We start from the raw sequence: 23646 nt of genomic DNA, 5'->3' as shown, positions 1-23646 counted from the left end.
CAGATGATGGCATAAAATATATAATTTATCTTTTAATCTAATGAAAATTAAACAAATTTATTTTGTTGGCAAACAAAGTTGCTATTCAAATCAAAACATGAAAAAAATAATAATAATATGTACATTCTACTAAACAATAGTAGTATATGTCTTCAAGTTAAAATTAAAGTTTTATTTTGATGGGTTGCTGTGAATACCTTTACATTTCTGTGTGTATATGATATGATGACAGTTTATCTCAAAAGAAGGAACAACTTTAGAGCAGTTCTGGAAATGTTGTTCATACATTAATGTCCTATTAATGTCCACACTTCAGTATGTGTGTAGTAAATGAAACCATGCATCTGCCCCATTCACACACAGAGACATGCACAACATGAAGATTCATATTTAAGTAGTCTTTTCACTTAATATTTAAAGATACTAGTCCATATAACGATTTGATTTAATTGTAATGACCTACTTTTGATTTATTTATCCAAACTTTGACAAATTCCGTGATATTCTGTGTTATACAGTAAATTCTGTTTTTATGACTGGATTCTGCAATTCTGTCCATGTTTTCCTCTCCTGTGGCCTCATGGGATGGTAAAGCATCCATTGGATGCATACTTCAGAATATTGACAGAAAAACTTTTATAACTGTTTTATGAATACTGTAAATTCAGTCATACTACTGTTTGCATATGTGTTTTTTTTGGGTTTTTTTTTTTTTTTTTTGCCTTCTAAATAATGGGGAAGTATGTGTTTTATTTTATTTTATTTTGTGTGTGTGTGTGTGTGTGTCTGTGTCTGTAATCACAAAGAGAAATAATTGTCATACCTTTTTTTTTTTTTTCCTTCTTCAACAGGACGGTTGAACTGGTGGACTCGTTTGGGAACTGGCTGTCAGAGTTTATTACCGCTGGCTACTAGTGGTGATGGGAACTGTCTGTTACACGCTGCCTCACTGGGTAAGTGTTCAAGCTGCTTTTTTGTTAACAAGCAATGAGCACGGAACTTCTGAGTTTTTAAACATATTTCTTCCAGTTTACAGCTTTCTGATAGGGTGTATAGGAGCTTTTTTTTATTTCATTTGTGACCTTGGACCACAAAAACAGTCATAAGGGTACATTTTTTTTAAAATTGAGATTTATACATCATCTAAAAGCTGAATAAATAAGGACAATATTTGGCTGAGATACAACTGTTTGAAAATCTTGGATCTGAGGGTGCAAAAAAATGAGAAAAATTGCCTTTAAAGTTGTCCAAATGAAGTTCTTAGCAATGCATATTACTACTTAAAAATATAACTACTTAAAAGTTTTGATATTTTCATTAGGAAATTTACAAAATATCTTAATGTAACATTATCTTTACTTAATATCCTACTGATTTTTCCCATAAAAGAAAATGTTGCCTAGATCATTTTGACCCATACAATGTACTGGCTATTGCTACAAATATACCCGTGCTACTTGCGACTGTTTTTTTTTTGGTCCAGGGTCACATTTGTAGTGTAGTGTAACTATATAACCATTATGTCCAAAGCTACAGTAAATGGTCTGCATACTTGTCTAGAAACCTCTGCCAGGTATAAACTTAAGATTTTAATTCGGTAACTATGTTTAAAACATTAAACATTTCTATGCAGGTATGTGGGGCTTTCATGATCGAGACCTGATGCTGCGGAAGTCTCTCTATGCACTGATGGATCATGGGCAGGAGAGGGAGGCTTTAAAGCGAAGGTGGAGATGGCAACAAACCATGCAGAACAAAGAGGTTAGAGTACTTTGTCTGTTGGTTAATTTTGTACAAATAGATGGCAACAGATAACACTAATCAATTTACTATTAGGCTTCTTCAAGTAAAATATACTCTTCCATTGAAAAGGATTGGTTACACTTTAGGCCTTTATATATAATGCATTACAAAAGTAGTTTTAATGCATTAATTATGCCTTATAATGAGCATTATGATGCATTGTATGATCTCATGAATAACCACAGTTATAATATATTATAATACTTATCTGTTCATTGTTACACCTTCAGAAAGTCTACTGCATTAAAACACATGACAAACAAGACTTCAAGTAGTATAATGCATTTTAACTTTGGTTATAAAATTTTCAGTCATTATTCAAAACCATAAAAAGTAGGACAGAAAGATATTAAGGAAAAATAAGAGCATGTGAAAGTGAAAGACATAGAATTTTTAGTTCATTTATTTATTCTTTTTAAAAGGTATAATGCACTAGAATTTAAATTATGAATACCTTTATAATGCATTATACTTAAAGGCTTTAAGTAAAGTGTTTCCAAAAGTTTTTTTTATTTATTTTTTTTTATAAGAAATATACTTTGATTTACAAAATAAAAAAATAACAGCAAAGACATTTATAATTGTCTAAACAATTAAAATTTTAAATAAACTTGTTTTGAACTTTGTTTATCAAAGAATTCTGAAAAATTCAGTTTCCACAAAAAATATTAAGCAGCGTGACTGTCATCAACTGATAATAATAAAAAATGTTTCTTGAGCAGCAAATCTGCATATTAGAATGATTTCTGAAGGATCATGTAACGCTGAAGACTGATGCTGAAAGTTCAGTTTTGACATCCCATGATGAAATTACATTTTAAAATATAATAAATAGAAAACAATTCCTTCAAAATGTAATATTTCACAATATTACTGTTTTTACTATATTTTTGATCAAATAAATGCAACTTTTTTTTTTTGATCAGATAAATTGAACTTTAAAAAAAAATTATATAAAAAATGTTACCAACTGCAAGTTTTCAAACAATAGTGTAATTTGAAAAATGAAAAAATCTGCACAAAAGTTGCCTTTGTTTTAGCCTAATGATGTTTATGTGTGTGAATTTGTACGCAGTCGGGACTGGTTTACACAGAGGAAGAGTGGCAGAAAGAGTGGAATGAGTTGTTAAAACTGGCATCTAGCGAACCCAGGATACACTACAGCACCAACGGCAGCAATGGGTGTGTTGATTACATCTGATTTTATTTTCTGAAAGCTGTAAACAGAGGTTTTCTGGAGTGTTTTGCTCATGCTGTGAGTGTGTTTTGTGTCCTGCAGTGCCGAGTCACAGGAGGAGCCGGTATATGAGAGCCTGGAGGAGTTTCATGTGTTTGTTCTTGCTCACGTACTCCGCAGGCCGATAGTGGTGGTGGCTGACACCATGCTGCGGGACTCTGGGGGAGAAGGTAAATAAGGACAGAATATTCATTCTCCTTCTTAAAAGGGGGAAAGGTTGATGCATTTTGAGATATTGTAACAGTCACAACTCAAAACTGCCTTTCTTATCTATTGAAGCTAAGTTGCAAAAATGCCTCAGTTGTAATCTTCATGGTTATAATGTAACCATGAGCACATTAGCATGACTGTGACTATAACGGAAGAATGCAAAGCACAAAAGTGTCCCTGTTAAAAAATTCCATTTATCCTCCCATGTTATAAGCAAGGCTTATCACTTTTGTTTGTTGTTTAGCTTTTGCACCAATCCCATTTGGAGGGATTTACCTGCCCCTGGAAGTACCAGCCAACAAGTGCCACCGCTCCCCTCTCGTTCTGGCATATGACCAGGCCCATTTCTCTGCCCTGGTCTCAATGGAGCAGAAAGACAGTTCCAAAGAACAAGGTGAGGAGTGGTTTGCATGTAGCAAATCTGTTTGCTTTTTTATAGTTCATGCAGTGTGCTGTTCTTGCCTGATAAACCAGTTTTCAAAGCAAGACAGAACAAAATCTGCAATAATTTATTGTTTCCAGAAAGTCTTTATCCACTCTAATCCAGCTTATTTCTTCAAAGGCCTTTGGGACTGTAGTCTTGGAATTCATTGGAATACTGTATTGTGTTTGTAAATAAGATAAATTATAAGTAGGGAATTAGTGAAATTCAGAATGGTACTGACCAATTGTTACCTTTTGTTTGGGAAAAACCTTCACAGTGGTGATCCCTCTGACGGACTCGGATCATAAAATGCTGCCTTTGCACTTTGCTGTGGATCCTGGAGAAGACTGGGAGTGGGGCAAGGATGACAACGATAATGTGATGCTAGCAAGGTAGAATTTCACTATGTACATTGGTCTGTTTAAGGACTGTTCTAGGTTTAAAACAAATTTGCTTTGTTACTTTTAATTCAGTGTGATTTTAAGAGTTTTTTGTGTCTTTTATATGAACATCAACATGTCCCAGCTTTTTGAGGCGCTCATGTTCTTTGCTCCACTGTCAGTTGTGCAATCCTCTGTATGAGTGTGCCACCTAGTTTAATGAATTGATTTATTGGAAATTCATTGTTTAAAAAAAGCCCATGCATATACAGTTGAAGTCAAAAGTTTACATACACCTTGCAGAATCTGCAAAATGTTAATTATTTTACCAAAGTAAGAGGGATCACACAAAAAGCATTTTATTCTATATTCTTTTTTTAGTGATGATAGTTCATGAGTCCTTTGCTTGTGCTTTTGAGATTCATCTTTTCACACTGAGGACAACTGAGGTACTCATATGTAACGATTACAGAAGGGTTAAACACTCACTGATGCTCCAGAAGGAAAAACGCTGCATTAAGAGCTTTCGAACAGAATGAATTTGTGTACATTTTTCTTATTTTGCTTAAATATCATATTTTTTTTTAAAAATGTAGTACTGCCCTTCAGAAGCTACAGAAGATACTTACATGTTTCCCAAAAGACAAAGTATGTTACATTTACCCTGATCTTCAAATTCCAAAAGTTTTCACCCCTACACTTAATGCATTCTGTTTCCATCTGAAGCATTAGTGAGTGTTTGAACCTTTTGTAATAGTTGCATATGAGTCCCTCACTTGTTCTCAGTGTAAAGAGATGGATCTCAAAATTATACAGTCATTGTTGGGAAGGTTTTAAATACACAAATATGCTGAAAAACCAAAGAATCTGTGGGACCTGAAGGATTTTTCTGAAGAACAGCAGGCAGTTTAACTGTACAGGACAAACAAGGGACTCATAAACAGCTATCATTAACAAAAATAAAAACACAGCTGTGGATCATTCAGGTTACAACACTGTATTAAGAATCAAGTGTATGTAAACTTTTAAACAGGGTCATTTTTATAAATTCATCTATTATTTTCTTTTGTGGGCTATATGTAAATCTCTTTAATGTGAATTATCTGAATTATCTTATTAGTGTATGTAAACTTTTGAACAGGGTCATTTTTATAAATTCATCTATTATTTTCTTTTGTGGGCTATATGTAAATCTCTTTAATGTGAATTATCTTATTCAGGTCAGTACTAAAGAAAAAATAACATGTATTTTGTATGATCCCTTTTATTTTGGCAAAATAATTAACATTTTGCAGATTCTGCAAGGTGTATGAAAACTTTTAACTTCAACTGTAAAGCTCAATGGACAACATTTTTGAGATGCTGTCAGTTACCACAGACAGTAATTTAGACTCAAAAGAATAACAAGCATAAATTGTTTACAGTAATAACCTTGCATGTTAAGTCTGAAGCGAGACATCTGGGAGAGTTTTAAAACAGAAATGCGTGGCTCATCTTTTTGTTAAAATTATACGATTAATTTCTCCATTTCTGCCATTTATGCGTGTTTATACAATCTAAGGGATGAGTCAAAATTATTTCTTGTGGTAATCAACCGCATGTCACACATACCACCCGTAGATTTTGACTTGTTTTAAGCTTGGAGCATTCCTGTAATTGCTGCATGTTGTGCATTTACCAGATTTGCTCAGAAAGATGTTTTCAAAGTATTCAGGTTATTTTGACTATGTCATGCAAAATTACTCAGCTCTGACTTATTTAAAGCAGAGTTTAGTAATGTCTGACCATAATGACGGCATTAGCCCCGTGGAGCCTGCTGGGACTGTGTGCTGTTGGCCAACACTCAAGATTAGCAACTCTCATTCTTTAATGCAGATTATCACTAAATGCTTGCTATGAATGGAACACGGAAAAGCTCTCAAATAGCTCAGGGTTGCATCTGTGTTATTCCCACGGCTTTCACATGTGTCACTATATGATATCTTGTTTTAAAATAATTCACTTATCTTGTTAAATATCTCTGTTTATATTTGTTGTTCATGAAAGTTGCTCATTATTATTTCTCTTCTTGCTCATTATTATTTCTCTTTTATGTGTTTGTTTTTTGTTGAATTGCCATTTTAAGTGCCACTTATAAGTGAATATCAGCGCTCTGACATGCCTCTTGTTTGGTTTTAGTGTAACCTTATCTCTGGAGGCCAAGCTCCATCTGCTGCATTGCTACTTGACTGTCACCTGGCTTCCTCTACCCTGTGAGGTACAGGTGAGCTTCGTGCTTTGTTTGACATGCTAAGAATAATTTAACTGGTTTAGTGTATGCTATCAGCCAGAAACCTTTGGTAAGTTGGCTCTGACAACGAAAAAGTACACCCAAAGTATTTTTATTGTAACACTAAAAAGGTTTATGTCTTTAGGGTGGTATAAATATGTTTTAAAGCTACTCTGTAAAAGTCTTAAAAAAAAAATTATGATTCTGATTAAATTGCCAAACTGGTTACTTCATACATAACAATTTATTTGAAAAGGGTTTGACCTTTTTTTTTTTTTTTTTTTTTTTTTTCTGATGTTTTTGTAAATGTATTATACAGGTTGTGTGTTAAATGTATACTTTATAATTATTTAAATATGACATTTATTTTTTTAATTTATTAGTATTATACACTACCAGTCAAAAGTTTTTGATGGTTTTTAAAAAGTCTCTTCTGCTCACCAAGCCTTCATTTATTTGATCCAGAATACAGTAAAAAACAGTACAATTCTGAAATATTTTTTTACATTTTTAAATGACTGTTTTCTATTAGAATATATTTTAAAATGTAATTTATTCCTGTAATCAAAGCTAAATTTTCAGCATCATTACGTAACATGATCCCTAAATTTTTTTTCAAGCTCAGATTTATCTGAAATAAAAGCTTTTGTAACATTATAGATGCTTTAAATTGATCAAAAGTGATAAAAAGAAACATGAAAAATTCTACTCAGCTGTTTTCAGTAATAATAATGTTTGCTGAGCAGCAAATCAAAATATTAGAATGATTTCTGATGGATCATGTGACTGGAGTAATGATACTAAAAATTCAGCTTTGAAATAACAGGAATAAATTACATTTTAAAATATATTCAAATAGAAAACATGAATTTTAAATAGTAAACATTTTTCAAAATTTTACTGCTTTTGCTGTACTTTGGATCATATAAATGTAGGCTTTGTGAGCAGAAGAAAAAAATATTAAAAATATTACAGTTCAAAAACTTCAAATACTGGTAGTGTGTATATATATTAAAAAAAAGTAATTTGGACATAGGTCTAAAATGTTACTTTTGCTTAATTAAAAATATGTAAATAAATAATATGTTATTATATGTTTCAAAACTATAATTATTTGCTTTTTTATTTATTTATTTTTTAATTCAAGACATTCTAGGGGGGCAAAATTCTTCCTTAATTGAAGAATCGCCATTGAGCTTGGCTTTCAGATTTTGTGGTGTGCTCTTTATTTGTATTCCAGCTAAATCATTTAGCACGTATAAAAATATTATTTCTTTTTTCCTGTATCCACAGCAGGCCCCATTGGCCCAGCCGGAGTCACCTACGGCATCTGCAGGAGAGGACGCCCGCACCCCACCAGACTCTGGAGAGTCCGACAAGGAGTCCGTCAGCAGCAGTTCCAATGGCAATGGAGACAGCAGCACTACTGGAACCAGTGGGACAACTGGCAAAACGAGTGGTGGATCGTCCAGCTCCTCTAGCTCATCCAGTAACAGTTCAGCAGGGACAACCGGCACAATTGGAAAAGAAAAGGGGAAGAAAGAGAAAGACAAGGACAAGGACAAGAAACGTGCAGACACTGTTGCCAACAAGCTGGGCAGCTTTGGGAAGAGCCTGGGCAGTAAGCTGAAAAAGAATGTGGGAGGCCTGATGACGGGGAAGAATACAAGTGGAAGTGGATCCAAACTGGAGGGTCAAGAAAAGAAAAAAGGCTCTCTGAGAGGCCGTAAGGGCAGTAAGGACAGCTCTCCCTCCATTCAAACCGGCTCTGAGGACTCTGGGAAAGGCTCACCCTCCTCAACCAGCGAGCGACAAAATGGAGGCTACACTTCAGAAGGTGATCCTTTTAAGTACAGCTCGGATGTGAAAGTGAGTCTTAGCATCCTTCGATCTGCTATGCAAGGCGAAAGGAAGTACATCTTCGCCGCGCAACTCACTACAAGCAACCGGCAGCCGTTTCAGGAGGAAATGATCCAACGATACCTGGTCGATGCTGAGGAGCGCTTCCGCACCGAACAGGAACAGAGAAGAGAAGCTGAACGGAAAGCAGCCGGTGGTCTTGTAACGACTGCGGGGTCCCAATTAAAAAAGGACGGGCCTGAGTTGAGCTACAGAAGTTTTGAAAGCAAAGAGGAAGTTAGTGATAACTCACCTCCTACCTTTAATGCTTTGAAGTCGTCGTCTTTCACCCCGGTTATGTACTCCGGCGTGGTCCCGATCCCCAGGCCCACCTTCATCGATCATTCTCCTACCCCACTCACGCAGCATCTTCATATGCATGGTTATTTGGATACACGGCGGCAGCTGGCAGGAGGTTCGCCGTCGTCTTACCCAGGTCTACCATCCTATGCTACTTTGCCCCGGCACTGTCCTTTAGCACAGGGCCCGCCCCATACCCAGTACCACCCACCCTCCACCAGCTTGGGCAGCCCATCCCGTATCATCAGCCCCTGCCTGACATCTTTTCCTCAAGAGCATGACCCAATTGATTACCCAACTGAACCTGCTGGAAGCTACACAAATGGCTTGCGGGACTCACGTTTCACCTTGGACAGCCGCAATGGGCCAATGCCAGTGAGGCATTACTCTTTAGGCAGTGCGGGTGGCCTCGCCACCCTGCAGTCCAGCAGATGCCGAACACCTACTTGCAATTACTATGGCCACCCTGAAACGGGCAATTACTGCTCGTACTGCTACCGAGAGGAGCTGAAGAGACGGGAAACGGAGCCGACCATACACAGGTTTTGAATGGACAAGCTCTGTCCGGTTTCTCTCTTATAGGACTCACTGGAGCCCGGTGTGTGAGCCACACCATATCCTGTTTGCGTGGATCTTGCTTTAAAACATACGTTCGGCCTTTCTGATCCAGAAAGAGACTTGGCGTCCACAATAAATGACCGTTGTGGGAGTAGGACTGCTGTTGTGTTACATTTGCTGTGGCTCATAGGCAGGAGCTTTAAGCTCCGCCCACATTTGCTTGACGTGGTCATCCTCTTTCCTGTCTCCTTGTCTCCTCCTAGTGACGAGAATGTAGAGCACAGGCAATAGACATTGGAGCACAGTGTGCTACATTGCATCACACAAACACGCTGCATACCCCAAAATACACGTTAAGCACAACCAGAAAATGCGTATTTATATCAGCTGCGTTTGTATACTACATAATAGACATTTCATGTAGGATTTCCGCTGTAGTCAATGCCATATTGCGAGTGTAAGGCAAAAACACACTGTTAACTTCAAGTGAGTGTTATCTGCATTGGCCCACGCTACAATACTTTAACTTGCACCCCTTTTGAAGCCATACCCAACTGGCATAAATTAGCTGAAATGGTGCTTTCTTGCTTCTAAGCTGAACCTTGATAGCCAAAGGTTTCGCTTTGGGTCTTCACTTGTCCATTTTTAAAAATAAGTTGTTTATGTTCTGTTTCTAGAACATTTAAAAGTGCAAAACCTTTAAAATTAGCGTAAAAAAGGAAGGAATCCGATTGTTAAATCAGAAATGGTACATCATGCAGAAGTGTTGTGTTAATAAAAGAGTTCTAGGTACTCGCAGGTCAAAGGGGGCTGATGTCGAAAAATGATTTCTGACCCCTTCAAATGTTACAGCCCCAAATGTTGTTAATCGATCGCCCCCCAAAACAGTCTCTGCACCAAATCAAGCACTTTTCTAATGTCCTGAGGTTGTGGCGTGTGGGCTTCAGACGTGACAATGAATAGACTGTTATGTTGCTGTGCTTCTAGTCTGGCGTTTTGCTCTGTTCCGGAGGCAGAGCTTGCAGGTCCGCTCGCGTGGACTGCGGAGGTCAGGGTTCGGCTGTAGGTGCCACTGTTGTGCGCAAGCTCACTTGTTTCCTAGTTGCCTTTTCAGTCTTAGTTCAGGGGGATTGTTGAACTGAATTTCTACTTTTGTTTGATTTTTGGGTTCGCAGTGCTGATTATAGTGTTGTCGATGTTTGTGGATGTAGAGGGATGCTAACAGATCTCTCGGTATCTCAATTACACGATGCACCGTGCATCGAGATTTTACCTTTTTAAAATCCAGTTACACTGTTAACAGCCTCCAATAAAGCCAGCTAGTTGTGTAAGTCAGCCAGAAATGAAAATACTGCTATGAACTCAGCCTTGCATGCCGTTCCAAACCTGTATGATTGGCAAATACAAAAGTAGGTTGTTCTTTTCCATATAATGAAAGTAAATGTGGCCCATATGCAGCTGAAGTCAAAAGTTTACATGCATCTTGTGGAATCTGCAAAATGTTAATTATTTTACCAAAATAAAAGGCATCACACAAAATGTATGTTATTTTTATTTAGTACTGACCTGAATAAGATATTTCACATAAAAGATGTTTACATGTAGTCCACAAAAGAAAATAATAGTTGAATTTATAAAAATTACCGTTCGAAAGTTTACATACGCTTGATTCTTAATACTGTGTTGTTACCTGAATGATCCACAGCTGTATTTCTTTGTTTAGTCATGAGTTCCTTGTTTGTCCTGAATAGTTAAACTGCCTGCTGTTCTTCAGAAAAGCCTTTCAGGTCCCACATATTCTTTGGTTTTTCAGCATTTTTGTGTATTTAAACCTTTTCCAGCAATGACTGTATGGTCTTGAGATCCATCTTTTCATACTGAGGACAACTTAGGGACTCATATGCAACTACTACAGAAGGTTCAAAGCTCACTGATGCGTCAAAAGGAAAAATTACGCATTAAGAGCTGGGGGGTAAAAACTTTTGAATGGAATGAATTTGTGTACATTTTTTTTCTTTTGTTTTTTTTTCTTTTTTTTTTGTTTTGCCTAAATATCACATTTTTTCATTTAGTACTAACCTCCAGAAGCTACAGAAGATACTTACATGTTTCCCAGAAGACAAAATAAGTTAAATTTACCCTGATTTACCCAAATTCCAAAAGTTTTCACCCCCTGGCTCTTAATGTAACACGTTTACTTCTGAAGTATCAGTGAGTGTTTGAACCTTCTGTAATAGTTGCATATGAGTCCCTCAGCTCTCAGTGTGGAAAGATGGTTTGTAAAATCATGCAGTCATTGTAGGAAAGGGTTCAAATACACACAAAAAAAAAACAAAAAAAAAAAACAAAGAATTTGTGGGACTTAAAGGATTTTTCTGAAGAACAGTGGGCAGTTTAACTGTTCAGGACAAACAAGGGACTCATGAACAACTATCACTAAACAAAGAAATACAGCTGTGGATCATTCAGGTAACAGCACAGTATTAAGAATCAAGTGTATGTAAACTTTTTAACAGGGTCATTTTTTATAAATTCAACTATTATTTTCTTCAATATGTGAAATATCTTATTCAGGTCAGTACCAAAATAACATGCATTTAGTATGATCCTTCTTATTTTTGTGAAATAATTAACATTTTGCAGATTTTGCAAGGTCTGTACAGACTTTTGACTTCAGCTGTAACTTGTGCATTATATTTCAAGTCATTATTCACAGAAAGTCTTCCGCTCCATCTCGCCTACTGACAAATTTGACGCCAGTGATGACAAACAGCAAGAACTGAGCACATCAAGCCAATGTGGATGTGGGAATGAGATTTTGGAGGGCAAAACTGCTAATATAGCACACACGCACACAGTTTTCTCTGAATCTGAGTCTGGTTGAGTCAAACCAGTCTGTTACATGTCATTTACAAGTTACTAATTTTGCTCAACGTTTTGACTTTGCACAGCAGAGCGCATGTCAACTATATGGAAAAGAGCAGTCTGGACATTCTGCTAAACATCTCTTTTTGTGTTTGACAGCAGAAAGTCAGTCATACAGGTTCAGAATGACATGAAGGTGAGGGAATGATGACAGATGCTTCATTTCAGGCTGAACTATCCCTTTACCCTCTCATTGCTCATGTGAAATGGGCTCTATAGTACTGTAAGAGGATGTTGCTGCTGTGATCATGTTCATTTGATGTGGGTAAGTGTTAGTGTGCTGCGTTGGTGGTAGATGTAGAGACTGTTGTAGTCGCAAGCAAACCCCTTCCGCTTCTCAAACGCTCAATACAGATGTAATCACTCGTATGCAAATATTTGTATAACTGTGTCAGCTCAAGGCCACAATGTTCCCACATTTGCATTACTGATTTGCACAATTAAATATAGGCTAGGTTAGTATCCTAACAAATTTTTAACATACCTCATCTGGTATCTCCCATGCGTTTGAAGCTGTAAGTTCTCAGATTCATTTATGTTTTGAAGCACTAAATATTTCTGACAGAGTGATGTTTTGCAGCAGAATAAGAACCTGAAGGGTTCACCCAAAGACATGTTGTTCACTCTCATAACCAATAGATGGCACACTTGTTTAGGTTTTTTTTTTTTTTTTGCTATCACCTTTATGTCTAAATCAAGCTTTTGAGACCCATGGCTGACATTTTCATAGTGTAAATAAGGGACGAAGAGTATGCTGCTGCTGCTTTTGGATTCGGAAAGTCTCAATCAAGCACATTTGAATATAAATTGCAAGCAATTAACTCCATTTACCCAGATTTCCATTCTGCAAAGTTGCAAAAAGGAATTCTGCCTGTGAGCTTGTCTGGTAAATTGTGCTTTTGCAGACCTATTGCAGCTTCGAGGCACAAACAAGAGGAAATTGTCAGTGAATTGACAGCTATTCTCCGTCGTCGCTTGCGTTTAACGGATCCAGTTATTTAACGAATGGAAAGCTCATTCAGCCACCCCGAGCGTTGGACTTCAATAAGAGCGCAAACATTTTTGTATTAAGAAATAAAAACGTTGTATAAATACGTTCAAGTTATTTTTGTAAATCAAACGCAGTTTTACAGTGTTTTTTAAAGATACGAATGTATGCTGTAGGACCCAGGGTTGAAGTCAGCTGAGTTGGTGGTGGAGTCAGTATTCGGGAGCGTACGGCGCAGGCTGACAAGATAAGCCTCTTAAATCCGAGCGTTTCTTGTGAACAAACTAATTTCTCCATCAGTGACAAGGTATGATTTGAAAATATATATTTGTAGTAAGATTTTTCAAAAAGTTTGGAATGTTTAGTTCTGAAACTAGGATGTTCTTTCTTACGTGGCTATAGTTGTCACAGACGGGCCTCTTGAAGATTCCTACTTTTGATTCTATTTTAAAGCTAATTATGATATGTAATCAGATTTTGAGTACATTTTTTTAAAGATGGCGGTGGCGTCCACCGCCATCAGTTTTCACACACTAAATTCTCTTATTTAATACAGTGGGCTTTGTTTTGTTATGATGTAGCTTACTATTTTTATATGGTATGTTTTCATGGATGTGACAGAGCTACAGTCATCAGCATTCTCCAATTTGCATGAGACTGAAACTGTTGCATGTACAGAACTGGCAGATGCAATTTAATCTAATCATATTTGTGCATTACTTCTGGCTAATTGGGCGATTTGTGTTTGTTTTCAGCCGTTTTACCTTTCTCCTTGTTTGAGAGGTGACCCCAGGCTGTGTGACAGTGCAATCTAGGTGGAAAGAACATCTGATTTTTATGTTAGGTTTATTTTATTTTATTTTTCTTTTCTTTTTGCACCGTTTTAATAAAATTCTCATTGTATTTAAACAGTTGTTTGCATTGGTTTTATTTTGCACACTCATTCTCTGTTTAACTATTGAGATATAACAAGCATCTTGTATTTCAGCTGCATTTATAAAACCTGTGAACTTTACCATTTTTATTAAAGAAATAGAAAATTTACTCACCCTCAGGCCATACAGGATGTAGATGAGTTTGTTTCTTCATCGGAACAGATTCGAGAAATTAAGCATTGCATCACTTGCTCATCCGTGGATCCTTTGTAGTGAATGGGTGCCGTCAGAATGAGTCCAAACAGCTGATTAAAAACATTACAATCCACAAGTAATCCACACCATTCCAGTCGATTAGTTAACATCATTTAATGTAAAAAGCTGTGTGTTTGTAAAAATGATGAAGAAACAAACTCATCTACGCTATCGGTCAAAAGTTTTTGAACAGTGAGATTTTTAATGTTTTACTTTTCAGAAGAGAGTACTTTTCTGCTCACCAAGCCTGGATTTATTTGATTCAAAATACAGCAAAAGCAGTAATATTGTGAAATAGTTTTACTTTTTAAAATAAATGCTTTCTATTTGGATATCTTTTAAAATGTAATTTATTCCCGTGGTCAAAGCTAAACTTTCAGCATCATTACAATCATTACTCCAGTCTTCATTATACACTATACCATTCAAAAACTTAGAATCACCATTTATGTTTTATGTTTGTTTTTGGGAAAGAAGTTATAGAAATTAATACTTTTTGCTTTACATTGATCAAAAGTGATAATAAAGACATTTATAATGTTACAAAAGATTTCTATTTTAGATAAATGTTGTTCTTTTGAACTTTCTATTCATCAAAAAAACCTGAAAAAAATCTACTCTGCTGTTTTCAACAATACTAATGTTTTTGAGCACCAAATCAGAATATTAAAATGATTTATGAAGGATCATGTGACTGGAGTAATGATGCTTAAAAATTTAGCTTTGATCACAGGAATAAATTACATTTTAAAATATATTCAAATAGAAAACAGTTATTTTAAATAGTAAAAATATTTCTACTGTTTTTGCTGTACTTTGGTGGGCAGAAGAAACATTATGTAATGTTTAAAAACATTACAAATCTTCATCTACAAATCCAAAAACTTTTGACTAGTGCACGTCTTGGATGGCCTGAGAGTGAGCACATTTTTAGCGAATTTTTACATTCTTGGTGAACTATTCTTTTAACAAGGTCTTATTTTGCAAAATAATGTTCTAAATTAACATGAACATAAACTATAGCTTCTATAACTTTAGCTAAAAAAAACATTTGATGTCTGTCCTTCCAGCTGTTTCAGAAATAAGTTACTCCAAAGTAAAGTCATTTAATTTTAATATTCAGCAAGCACTGTCTGCCATTTAAGACTGCTATTTACCACAGCATGTGATCTTTGCCTTGTGTCAGGACACTGTTAACAGGGTAACGCTTAAATAAAGTTTACTCTCCTTAATGCGTGTTTATATTAGATTGCTGAAAGCTTAATTTGAGCTTAATTGAGAAATTACCAGAGTAGTGCTCCAGATGTTTGTATTATTTATGAGGCATTTTTGTGGGCTATTGCTCGAGTTCTTTTGCTCTAATAAATTCGAAGTGAGAGTCTGATGAATTAGTAATAGCAACACTGATATCTTTGGGATCAGTTTTCATTTGTTTTTGCTTTGCAGGTATCCATTTCAGGTGGAAGCCTTTTCTACACAGTGCACACTGCATCATGTTCATATCCACCCGAGCGCTGATGTGGACGTACATCGTAATCTAAAAACGGCTGTCGCAGTCTCTCTGCTGTTTGGATGTTGCTGTGAAATGGTGCTTTGATACTGCGGTGAGAAGGTAACTAGGGTGTCAAAAATGATGTCAGTGTCAAGTGTGTTTGCTCATCTGTGAAGTGCAATATGTTTGAGCAGAAGATAATTGTTTGTAAACAACTATATGAATACTGACTGGTATTTTCCGCATTTAGATGCACTGATAATGCACAGAATGGAAATGAGATTTAATTACCTAATGTTCATGTAATAGGATTGGCAGAAGATTTATTTTTAGCATGCAACACCTTTCCAGGAATTGACAGGTTTAACTTTAGACCTTTGAGTTTAAAGGTCTAAAGTTAAACCAGCTAACATTAGTGCTGAATTGAGTATTTATCAAATAGTGTGCTTATATGAATGATAGAATATACATTTTATTCCATATATTACTCTATTTTCTAGTACCTCTAGTATATCTTTTTTTAAGCATTTAAATAGTTAATGTTATTGACTTCTTAAGATAAATTACATTGTATTCCTCTGTATTGCTTTGGAGAAATGTATCTGCTTGATAAATATATATACCTAGCAATTAAAAAAATATTTTATAGGTGCCTTTATACCATTGCATAATAATAATAATAATAATAATAATAATAATAATAATAATAATAATAATAATAATAAATGTTATGCAATGTATCTGCTTGATAAATATATTAATAGCAATTTAAAAATTATTTTATAGGTGCCTTTATACCATTGCTTAATAATAATAATAATAATAGTAATAATAAATGTTATGCAATGCATCTGCTTGACAAATATATAAATAGCAATTTTAAAATAATTTATAGGTGCTTTAATACTATTGCTTAACAATAATAATAATAATAATAATAAATGTTGCGCAATGTATCTGCTTGATAAATATATAAATAGCAATTTAAAAATTATTTTATAGGTGCCTTTATACCATTGCTTAATAATAATAATAATAATAATGAATGTTATGCAATGCATCTGCTTGACAAATATGTAAATAGCAATTTTAAAATAATTTATAGGTGCTTTAATACTATTGCTTAACAATAACAATAATAATAATAATAATAATAATAATAATAAATGTTATGCAGTGTAAAAAATAATTTATAGGTTCTTTTATACTATTGCATAATAATAATAACAATAATAATAATAATAATAATAAATTTTATGCAATGTATCTGCTTGGTAAATGTATACATAGCAATTTAAAAATGATTTATAGGTGCCTTTATAATATTGCTTAATAATAATAATAATAAATGTTATAAAATATTTTTAAAAGAAGTCTGATGCTGAAGCTACATTTATTTGGTAAAAACAAATACAAAAATAGCAGTTTTTTGTTTGATATAATTGCAATTTAAAATAATGGTTTTCCATATTAATATACTTTAATATACTACTATTTTTAATATATTTTATTTGTTTAATTATTTATTTATATGCAAACACAGACACATAAAACTTAAAATATCATAAAACATAAAATAATGGTTTTCTATTTTTACTTAGTAATATTAATAAATAAATAATACAGAAACAGCAGTAATTTAGTTTAATATAATTGCAATTTAAAATAATGGTTTTCTATTTTAATATACTTTAATATACTACTATTTTTAATATATTTTATTTGTTTAATTATTTATTTATTTATATGCTAACACAGACACATAAAACTTATGAAATGTATCTGCTTGATAAATTTATAAATATCAATAAAAAATATTTTATAGGTGTCTTTATACTATTGCTTAATAATAATAATAATGATAAATGTTATAAAATGTTTTTTAAAGAAGTCTGATGCTCATTAAAGCTATATTTATTTGGTACAAAAATACAGAAATAAGTTGTTTTGTTTAATATAATTGCAATTTAAAATAATGGTTTTCTATTTTAATATACTTTAATATACTACTATTTTTAATATATTTTATTTGTTTAATTAATTATTTATATATTTATATGCAAACACAGACACACAACTTATGAAATGTATCTGCTTGATAAATATATAAATATCAATTTAAAAATTATTTTATAGGCGTCTTTATACTATTGCTTAATAATAATAATAATAATGATAATAAATGTTAGAAAATGTTTTTTAAAGAAGTCTGATGCTCGTCAAAGCCAGTAATTTGCTTTAATATAATAATATAATTTAAAATAATGTTTTTCTATTTTAATATACTTAAAATATTAATAAATAAATATTTATGTATTTGTTTGTTTATTTATTTATTTATATGCAAACAGACGCATAAAAAACTTATTAAATGTATCTGCTTGATAAATATATAAATATCAATTAAAAATTATTTTATAGGTGTCTTTATACTGTTGCTTAATAATAATAATAATAATAATAATAATAATAAATTTGACAAAAGTTTGATGCTCATTAAAGCTATATTTTATTGGTACAAAAATACAGAAATAACAGTAGTTTTGTTTAATATTATTGCAATTTAAAATTACGGTTTTCTATTTTAATATGTGTAAAAAAAATAAAAAAATAAATATGACGATCAAAAAAACAAAACAAATCTGAATATATCATTTCAAAATGGTTGTAAACAGGAAAAGAGAGTGGCTAACTACGCAAACCTTAACCCCTTGGAATAACCTAATATCACATTTGTAAATAAAAGGTCAGATCTGGTTGGCTAGTCATACAGAAAATGTGAACGCTATTAATAGTAGCCTATGCATACTACAGTCATTATAAATAGTAAGAGTAGTCCGCTAGCGTGATATTTCGAACATGACCACTGATGTCCAAAAAAGCCACAGCTCACTAGGTTTTGAGACACAGATGGAGGCGCGTATTCAGTTTTGGCGGTACTGCCCCTTTAAGAGACTCGCTCCTGGTTTTTGTTACTCAGTAACACCCGTGTCATTTCACTATGGCGAAGGGGCTGTAAACAAATGCGGTGGGAAAAAGCGCGTCCTTTTTGTGAAAATAGATTTCCGTTAGAGATGATTTCGCGTTTGGTGAAGTATATTAACGTAGTACGGATGGAGAAATGTGCGAAAGCGCTTTAGTGATGCGAACAGGACGCGGACCATCCGATTTCAGTAACGTTAACATGGACAGGATCAAACCGTCAAACCTCTTTCAAATACACCATTTATCCTGTTAATCCGGAGCTGGTTTAGGTTGAAATCATGTTGACAGGGTCCAAAACCACCTTTAAAGTGAGACAGATGGTTCCGGACATGAAGGTAAGCTTAACGGTTAAATTTTAAGGTAACGTTAAATAGCTATCATTTATTTAGTAGCTTATTATTGTTTTCTCATTTCTGCGTCGACTGTAAGTATAATATATACGTTATAATTCAAACTACGTCCATATAAATTTTTTGTATTTCATTTGTGGGTAAGTTTATGACAAATGAGTTAATTTTTGTGCAACTTTCATGCAAATACAGTTAGTCACTTTCCCAGGAAAAGAAAAAAAAAACTGCATTCATTAAATTCGTAATTTTACCAGAAATAGGCGTAATGAATGTGACCACAATCTGCAATTGTGGTAGGAGTCATTTTTCCATTAAAAAAAAAAAAAAAAAAGTGAAAACTTGTCCAAGAATGGCTTATGTTGTCTAGCGTATGAAGCTCAGTTTAGCTGGATTAATTTTTGGACCTGCTAGGAGTTTTTTCACATGCTGTGATTGTGAATGATGGAGTATACTTCTCTGTTCTGTTCAACTCTATCCTCTATAATTTTCACCTTATTGTATTTGGAAACTGCATTGACATCATTTTAGTTTCTTTCACCAGAATCTCTTTAAATGGAATTGTCGAGGATCTGTGGGTGAGGAGTCAGTTTTTCCGTTTAGGAAAAAAATTAAATAATAAAAAACTCTCTGAAAGGAACAAGAAAGCGTAAGTCTGCTTTAGTGGGAGGGTAACGTCTGACTGGTTGTATTTGTTACTTAAAATGATGCAGTCTAAAAATATGTTTGAATAACAGAGCCTCCTTTATTGGATTTTCAGATGGGATTACAGTTTAGTTCTTCTGTTTGTGTACCTTTATCTCATAGGGTGTGGTGAGTTGATGTTTTTATGAATTTTTTATTTTTTTTTTAAATGGTAAGATTTTTTTAATGTAATGAAGTCTCGTCTGCTCACCAAGCCTGCATTTATTTGATCCAAACTACAGTTAAAAAAAAAAATAATAAAAGTAAAAATTTTGAAATAAAATAACTGATTTTTATTTGAATATATTTTAAAATGTAATTTATTCTTGTGATTTCAAAGCTGAATTTTTAACATCATTACTCCAGTCACGTGATCCTTCAGAATTTATTCTAATATTCTGATTTGCTGCTCAAGAAACATTTATTATTATTATTATTATTATTATCAATATTTAAAACAGCTGAGTCCAATTTTTTCAGGTTTCTTTGATATATAGAAAAATCCAAAGATCAGCATTTATCTGAAATAAAAAGCTTTTGCAACACTGGCTGAAGAATTTATAGACATTAATACTTTCATTTATTTCAACTTGATCAAAAGTGATGATAAAGACATTTATAATGTTACAAAAATGTCTATTTCAGATAAAAGCTGTTCTTATGATCTTTCTGTTCATCAAAGAAACCTGAATTTTTTTTTATTTATTTATTTATTTATTTATTTATTTTTTGAGCAGCAAATCAGAATATTAGAATGATTTTCTGAAGGATCATGTGACTGGAGTAATGATGTTAAAAATTCAGCTTTGAAATCACAGAAATAAAATACATTTTAAAATATATTCAAAAAGAAAACGGTTATTTTAAATAGTAAACATATTTCAAATTTTTACAGTTTTTTGCTGTTCTTTGAATCAATTAAATGCAGGCTTGGTGAGCAGCAGAGACGTCTTTTGACTAGTAGTGTTTTTTAAAAAAAAATTTAATTCATTTATTTATTAATTTTTGAGGATTGACAGTATACTGTAAGTTACCATTCACTTTTGTTGTATAGAACAAAACATTTATTTTGCACTCATGCTTTACAAATATTTTACGTTTTATTTTGTATTATATTTTTTTTATTTAAAAATGGTATTTATTTATTTTAGACATGTTCTATATTTATTTATTTATTTATTTATTTTTGGTTGGGAAAGAGCAGGTCGGACATCCTTCCTAACATCATCTTTGTGTTTCATGCAAGAAAGAAAATAATACATGGTCTGAATGACATGAGGATGAGTCAGTGATGATGATTTTTATTTATGGGAGAGCTAATCATCTCCTTTCTTAAGCTATAATCTCCTAACGCTCACCTCGCCTGCGTAACTTTTCTTCCCTGGCTATTTTAAGCTGCCTCGAGGGGGGAAAAACGTTAGCAGATGCTTTCACTCGTGGATTCTGGAGAGCGTGGAGGCCCTGATGTGCACAACATCTGGTTGTTGCCATGGAAACAGCCTACCCGGATCTCACTAGGTGTGGAGGTGGTGAATATGCATTGTTGAAGTGTCAGGCGTATAATGCAAGTGGCTCTTCCCTGCTTAGAAAATGAATCTGTGTCTAGATGCTGTGGATGGAGGCCACCCAATGGGCCAGCGTATATGTTCTTCCAGTGCTGTAAATGAACAGATGGAAAAGGAATTGTGAATGTAGCAGTTGTGGGAAGACTTTACCACACTGGCTTTTTCATTTAAAACACATTAAGCCAGTTCAAACCAGTCATAACAAGAAATTTTCAGAGCAGTTTCAGACTCTTTAAATGGGAGACTTGGAATCAGCTTGTCTGGAATGTGGATGGTTTAAAAAATAAAACTATAAATATGACTCACTGCTTCTCCCATGGGTTTAACTTCACACTGTAAATGCAAATATACTGCTGTAGAGCTCAAGAACGTCTCATTCATTGTTTGGTTGGAGTGGAGCACGCCATGTGGCGTATGTAATTATGTACGTTTATGTTACTGAAGTCAACGGCGTCATCTGGTTTCGGTGCATGTTTAAATAAGAGATTTGCTCAAGGTTTATTTTGACTTTAAATGATTTAAAAAGATGATGCATAACATAAACAAGCCTGCGACACACCCTCTAATTGACCTTGGAGCTTTTCCTGTGTTGCTTTTTTGAGACGTGGGTTTCTTAATAAGCTCCATAAAGACCATGACGACACCGAATAAGATTTATATGACAAAAACAGCTGGAGCAGTGGTGGTTTGTGCATATGAATTGATATAAAACTTGATTGCTTTTGCAAAATAGCTTCATAGTGAGTGATGTTTGCCTGTACTAAATCACTGTCGCAGTTCTAGGGTGTTGTGGTGTTGCTGTGTGGTTGTGAATGTGATCTGAATGGGGGTTTTAGTGTGTTGCTATGTGGTTGCTAGGGTGTTTTAGTTTTTGCTGGCCTAAGGTCTCTAGATATGGCTCACGTACTGTTTTGGACTTATTTTATCCCTGCTTGTTTTTTTTTTTTACTCTCCAAATGAAAATATTTAATCCAATTGTGATTTACGATTCATCAAATTCGTGCTAAGATTTGTGTTCAGATCTGTAATTTTAAATATGAGCAGTGGAAATCAGTTTATTTTAATATCAGTGAGATGGGTTATTATCATTAACCAAAAATAAAAATAAATACAAAATTTAATTGCTTAAAAGAAAATAAAGATGAAGTGAAATAAAATATGAAATTTGTAACCTTATTTCATTTCTATATAAAAATGTAACATTTCACACTTTTTTTTTTTTTACTTTAAGTATTAAAATAACAAAAAATAATAAATAAAATTATAAATGTCCAAAAAACACAACTAAAATTAAAGTGAGAAAAAAAAATATACAAATAAAATACAATTCAAAATATTCACAATAACTGTAACATAACAATATTTATTAATATTTAGTTTTTTTTTATTTTCTATTTTAATGTTTTAGTAATTTTGTTTGTGTTTGTTTTTGTTTATTATTTTTTAATATATAATTATATAATAAATAATATATTTTTTTATTATTATTAATTTTATTAGTTTAATTAATTAGTTTATTTTATTTTGTGTGTGTGTGTGTGTGTATACATACACATAACTTAAATTAAATCAAAATAATAAAAATTAAAATAATAAAAAATAATACAAAACAATAACTTAATAATAACTATATATATATATATATATATATATATATATATATATATATATATATATAAAAGGTATAATTTTATAATACTTATTTTAGTATTTATTAATAATAGATTAATTTATTTATTTTTCTATTTTAATTTTAAGGTTTTAGTAATTTTGTTTGTTTTTTATTATTTTTATTATATATATATATATATATAATTTTTTTTTTTTTTTTTTTTAAGGTTTTAGTAGAAGTAGAATAACCCTCATTATAATATTGATTTTTTTTTTTTTTTTTTTTCTTCCCCTTTATGGTACAAGCTGTTATAGCTGTGAGACCACTAGGAAAGGCAGCGTCATGGCTTGACTGGAATGATTTTTCATTTTAGGTATGTTTCATTTTCAGTTTAGGTATGAGAACGAAAGTGCTATTTTTAACCATCTGAACTGACATAAAGAGAAAATACTGCAAATGTTTCATAGAAATAGATGCATTGTTCCCGTTTGTTGACATTTCTCTGCAGCGGAGAGATGCACGCGAAGAGCGCATGAAAATAACGAGCCACCGAATAATAGCTCAGCTCTATAAAGCGTTAGGTTTAACCGTCCCACCGGGCTCTAGTTGCCTCATTTAGCTCTGGATTGATGCTCCGCACAAAGGCTTATTGTGCCTCTAGGCGATGACTAATAAACTTAACAGTGTGAGGTTTATATGGTGGCACAGTGCATTCCCACATTCCCATTGGCCGCCTTGTTTTCTGCGAGTCTGGCCTGGCTGATTCTGGGGAGAGGAGGCCTGTATGTTCCCTCAGCTGCATTCTCTGGCCACAGAAACCAGGGGAAGCCATGAGCAA

The 23646-nt window shown here is 33.4% G+C and overlaps 2 protein-coding genes across 7 annotated transcripts in view; both read left to right on the top strand.

Moving 5' to 3' along the window:
- The window catches only part of otud7b (OTU deubiquitinase 7B), a 30554-nt gene extending 16652 nt beyond the window's left edge, over positions 1-13902 (top strand). For 2 of the 4 annotated variants that reach the window (XM_051131377.1, XM_051131376.1), the window contains exons 5-12: positions 852-953; positions 1634-1761; positions 2879-2985; positions 3083-3210; positions 3495-3644; positions 3952-4066; positions 6233-6311; positions 7617-13902. In XM_051131377.1, coding sequence (XP_050987334.1) covers positions 852-953; positions 1634-1761; positions 2879-2985; positions 3083-3210; positions 3495-3644; positions 3952-4066; positions 6233-6311; positions 7617-9071 — 2264 coding nt within the window. In that variant the 3' untranslated portion in view covers positions 9072-13902. Of the gene's footprint in view, positions 1-851; positions 954-1633; positions 1762-2878; positions 2986-3082; positions 3211-3494; positions 3645-3951; positions 4067-6232; positions 6318-7616 lie in introns of all 4 variants that reach the window. The other 2 variants (XM_051131375.1, XM_051131374.1) reach the window with 1 other exon arrangement.
- Positions 13903-15595: 1693 nt separating this feature from the next.
- Positions 15596-23646, top strand: part of mtmr11 (myotubularin related protein 11) — a 35398-nt gene continuing 27347 nt past the window's right edge. The window contains exon 1 of one of the 3 annotated variants that reach the window (XM_051131554.1): positions 15596-15735. Coding sequence is in view for 1 of the 3 variants with exons in the window: in XM_051131552.1 (XP_050987509.1) it covers positions 18879-18935 (57 nt within the window). In the remaining 2 variants the exon portion in view is untranslated. Of the gene's footprint in view, positions 15736-18547; positions 18936-19738; positions 19761-23646 lie in introns of those variants that run through there. The other 2 variants (XM_051131552.1, XM_051131553.1) reach the window with 2 other exon arrangements.

The sequence above is a fragment of the Labeo rohita genome, chromosome 16 (genome assembly GCF_022985175.1).
Source record: "Labeo rohita strain BAU-BD-2019 chromosome 16, IGBB_LRoh.1.0, whole genome shotgun sequence".
In the NCBI taxonomy this organism is placed as follows: domain Eukaryota; kingdom Metazoa; phylum Chordata; class Actinopteri; order Cypriniformes; family Cyprinidae; genus Labeo; species Labeo rohita.
Note: the sequence above shows the minus strand (reverse complement) of the source record. Positions and strands in the feature narration are given on the sequence as shown.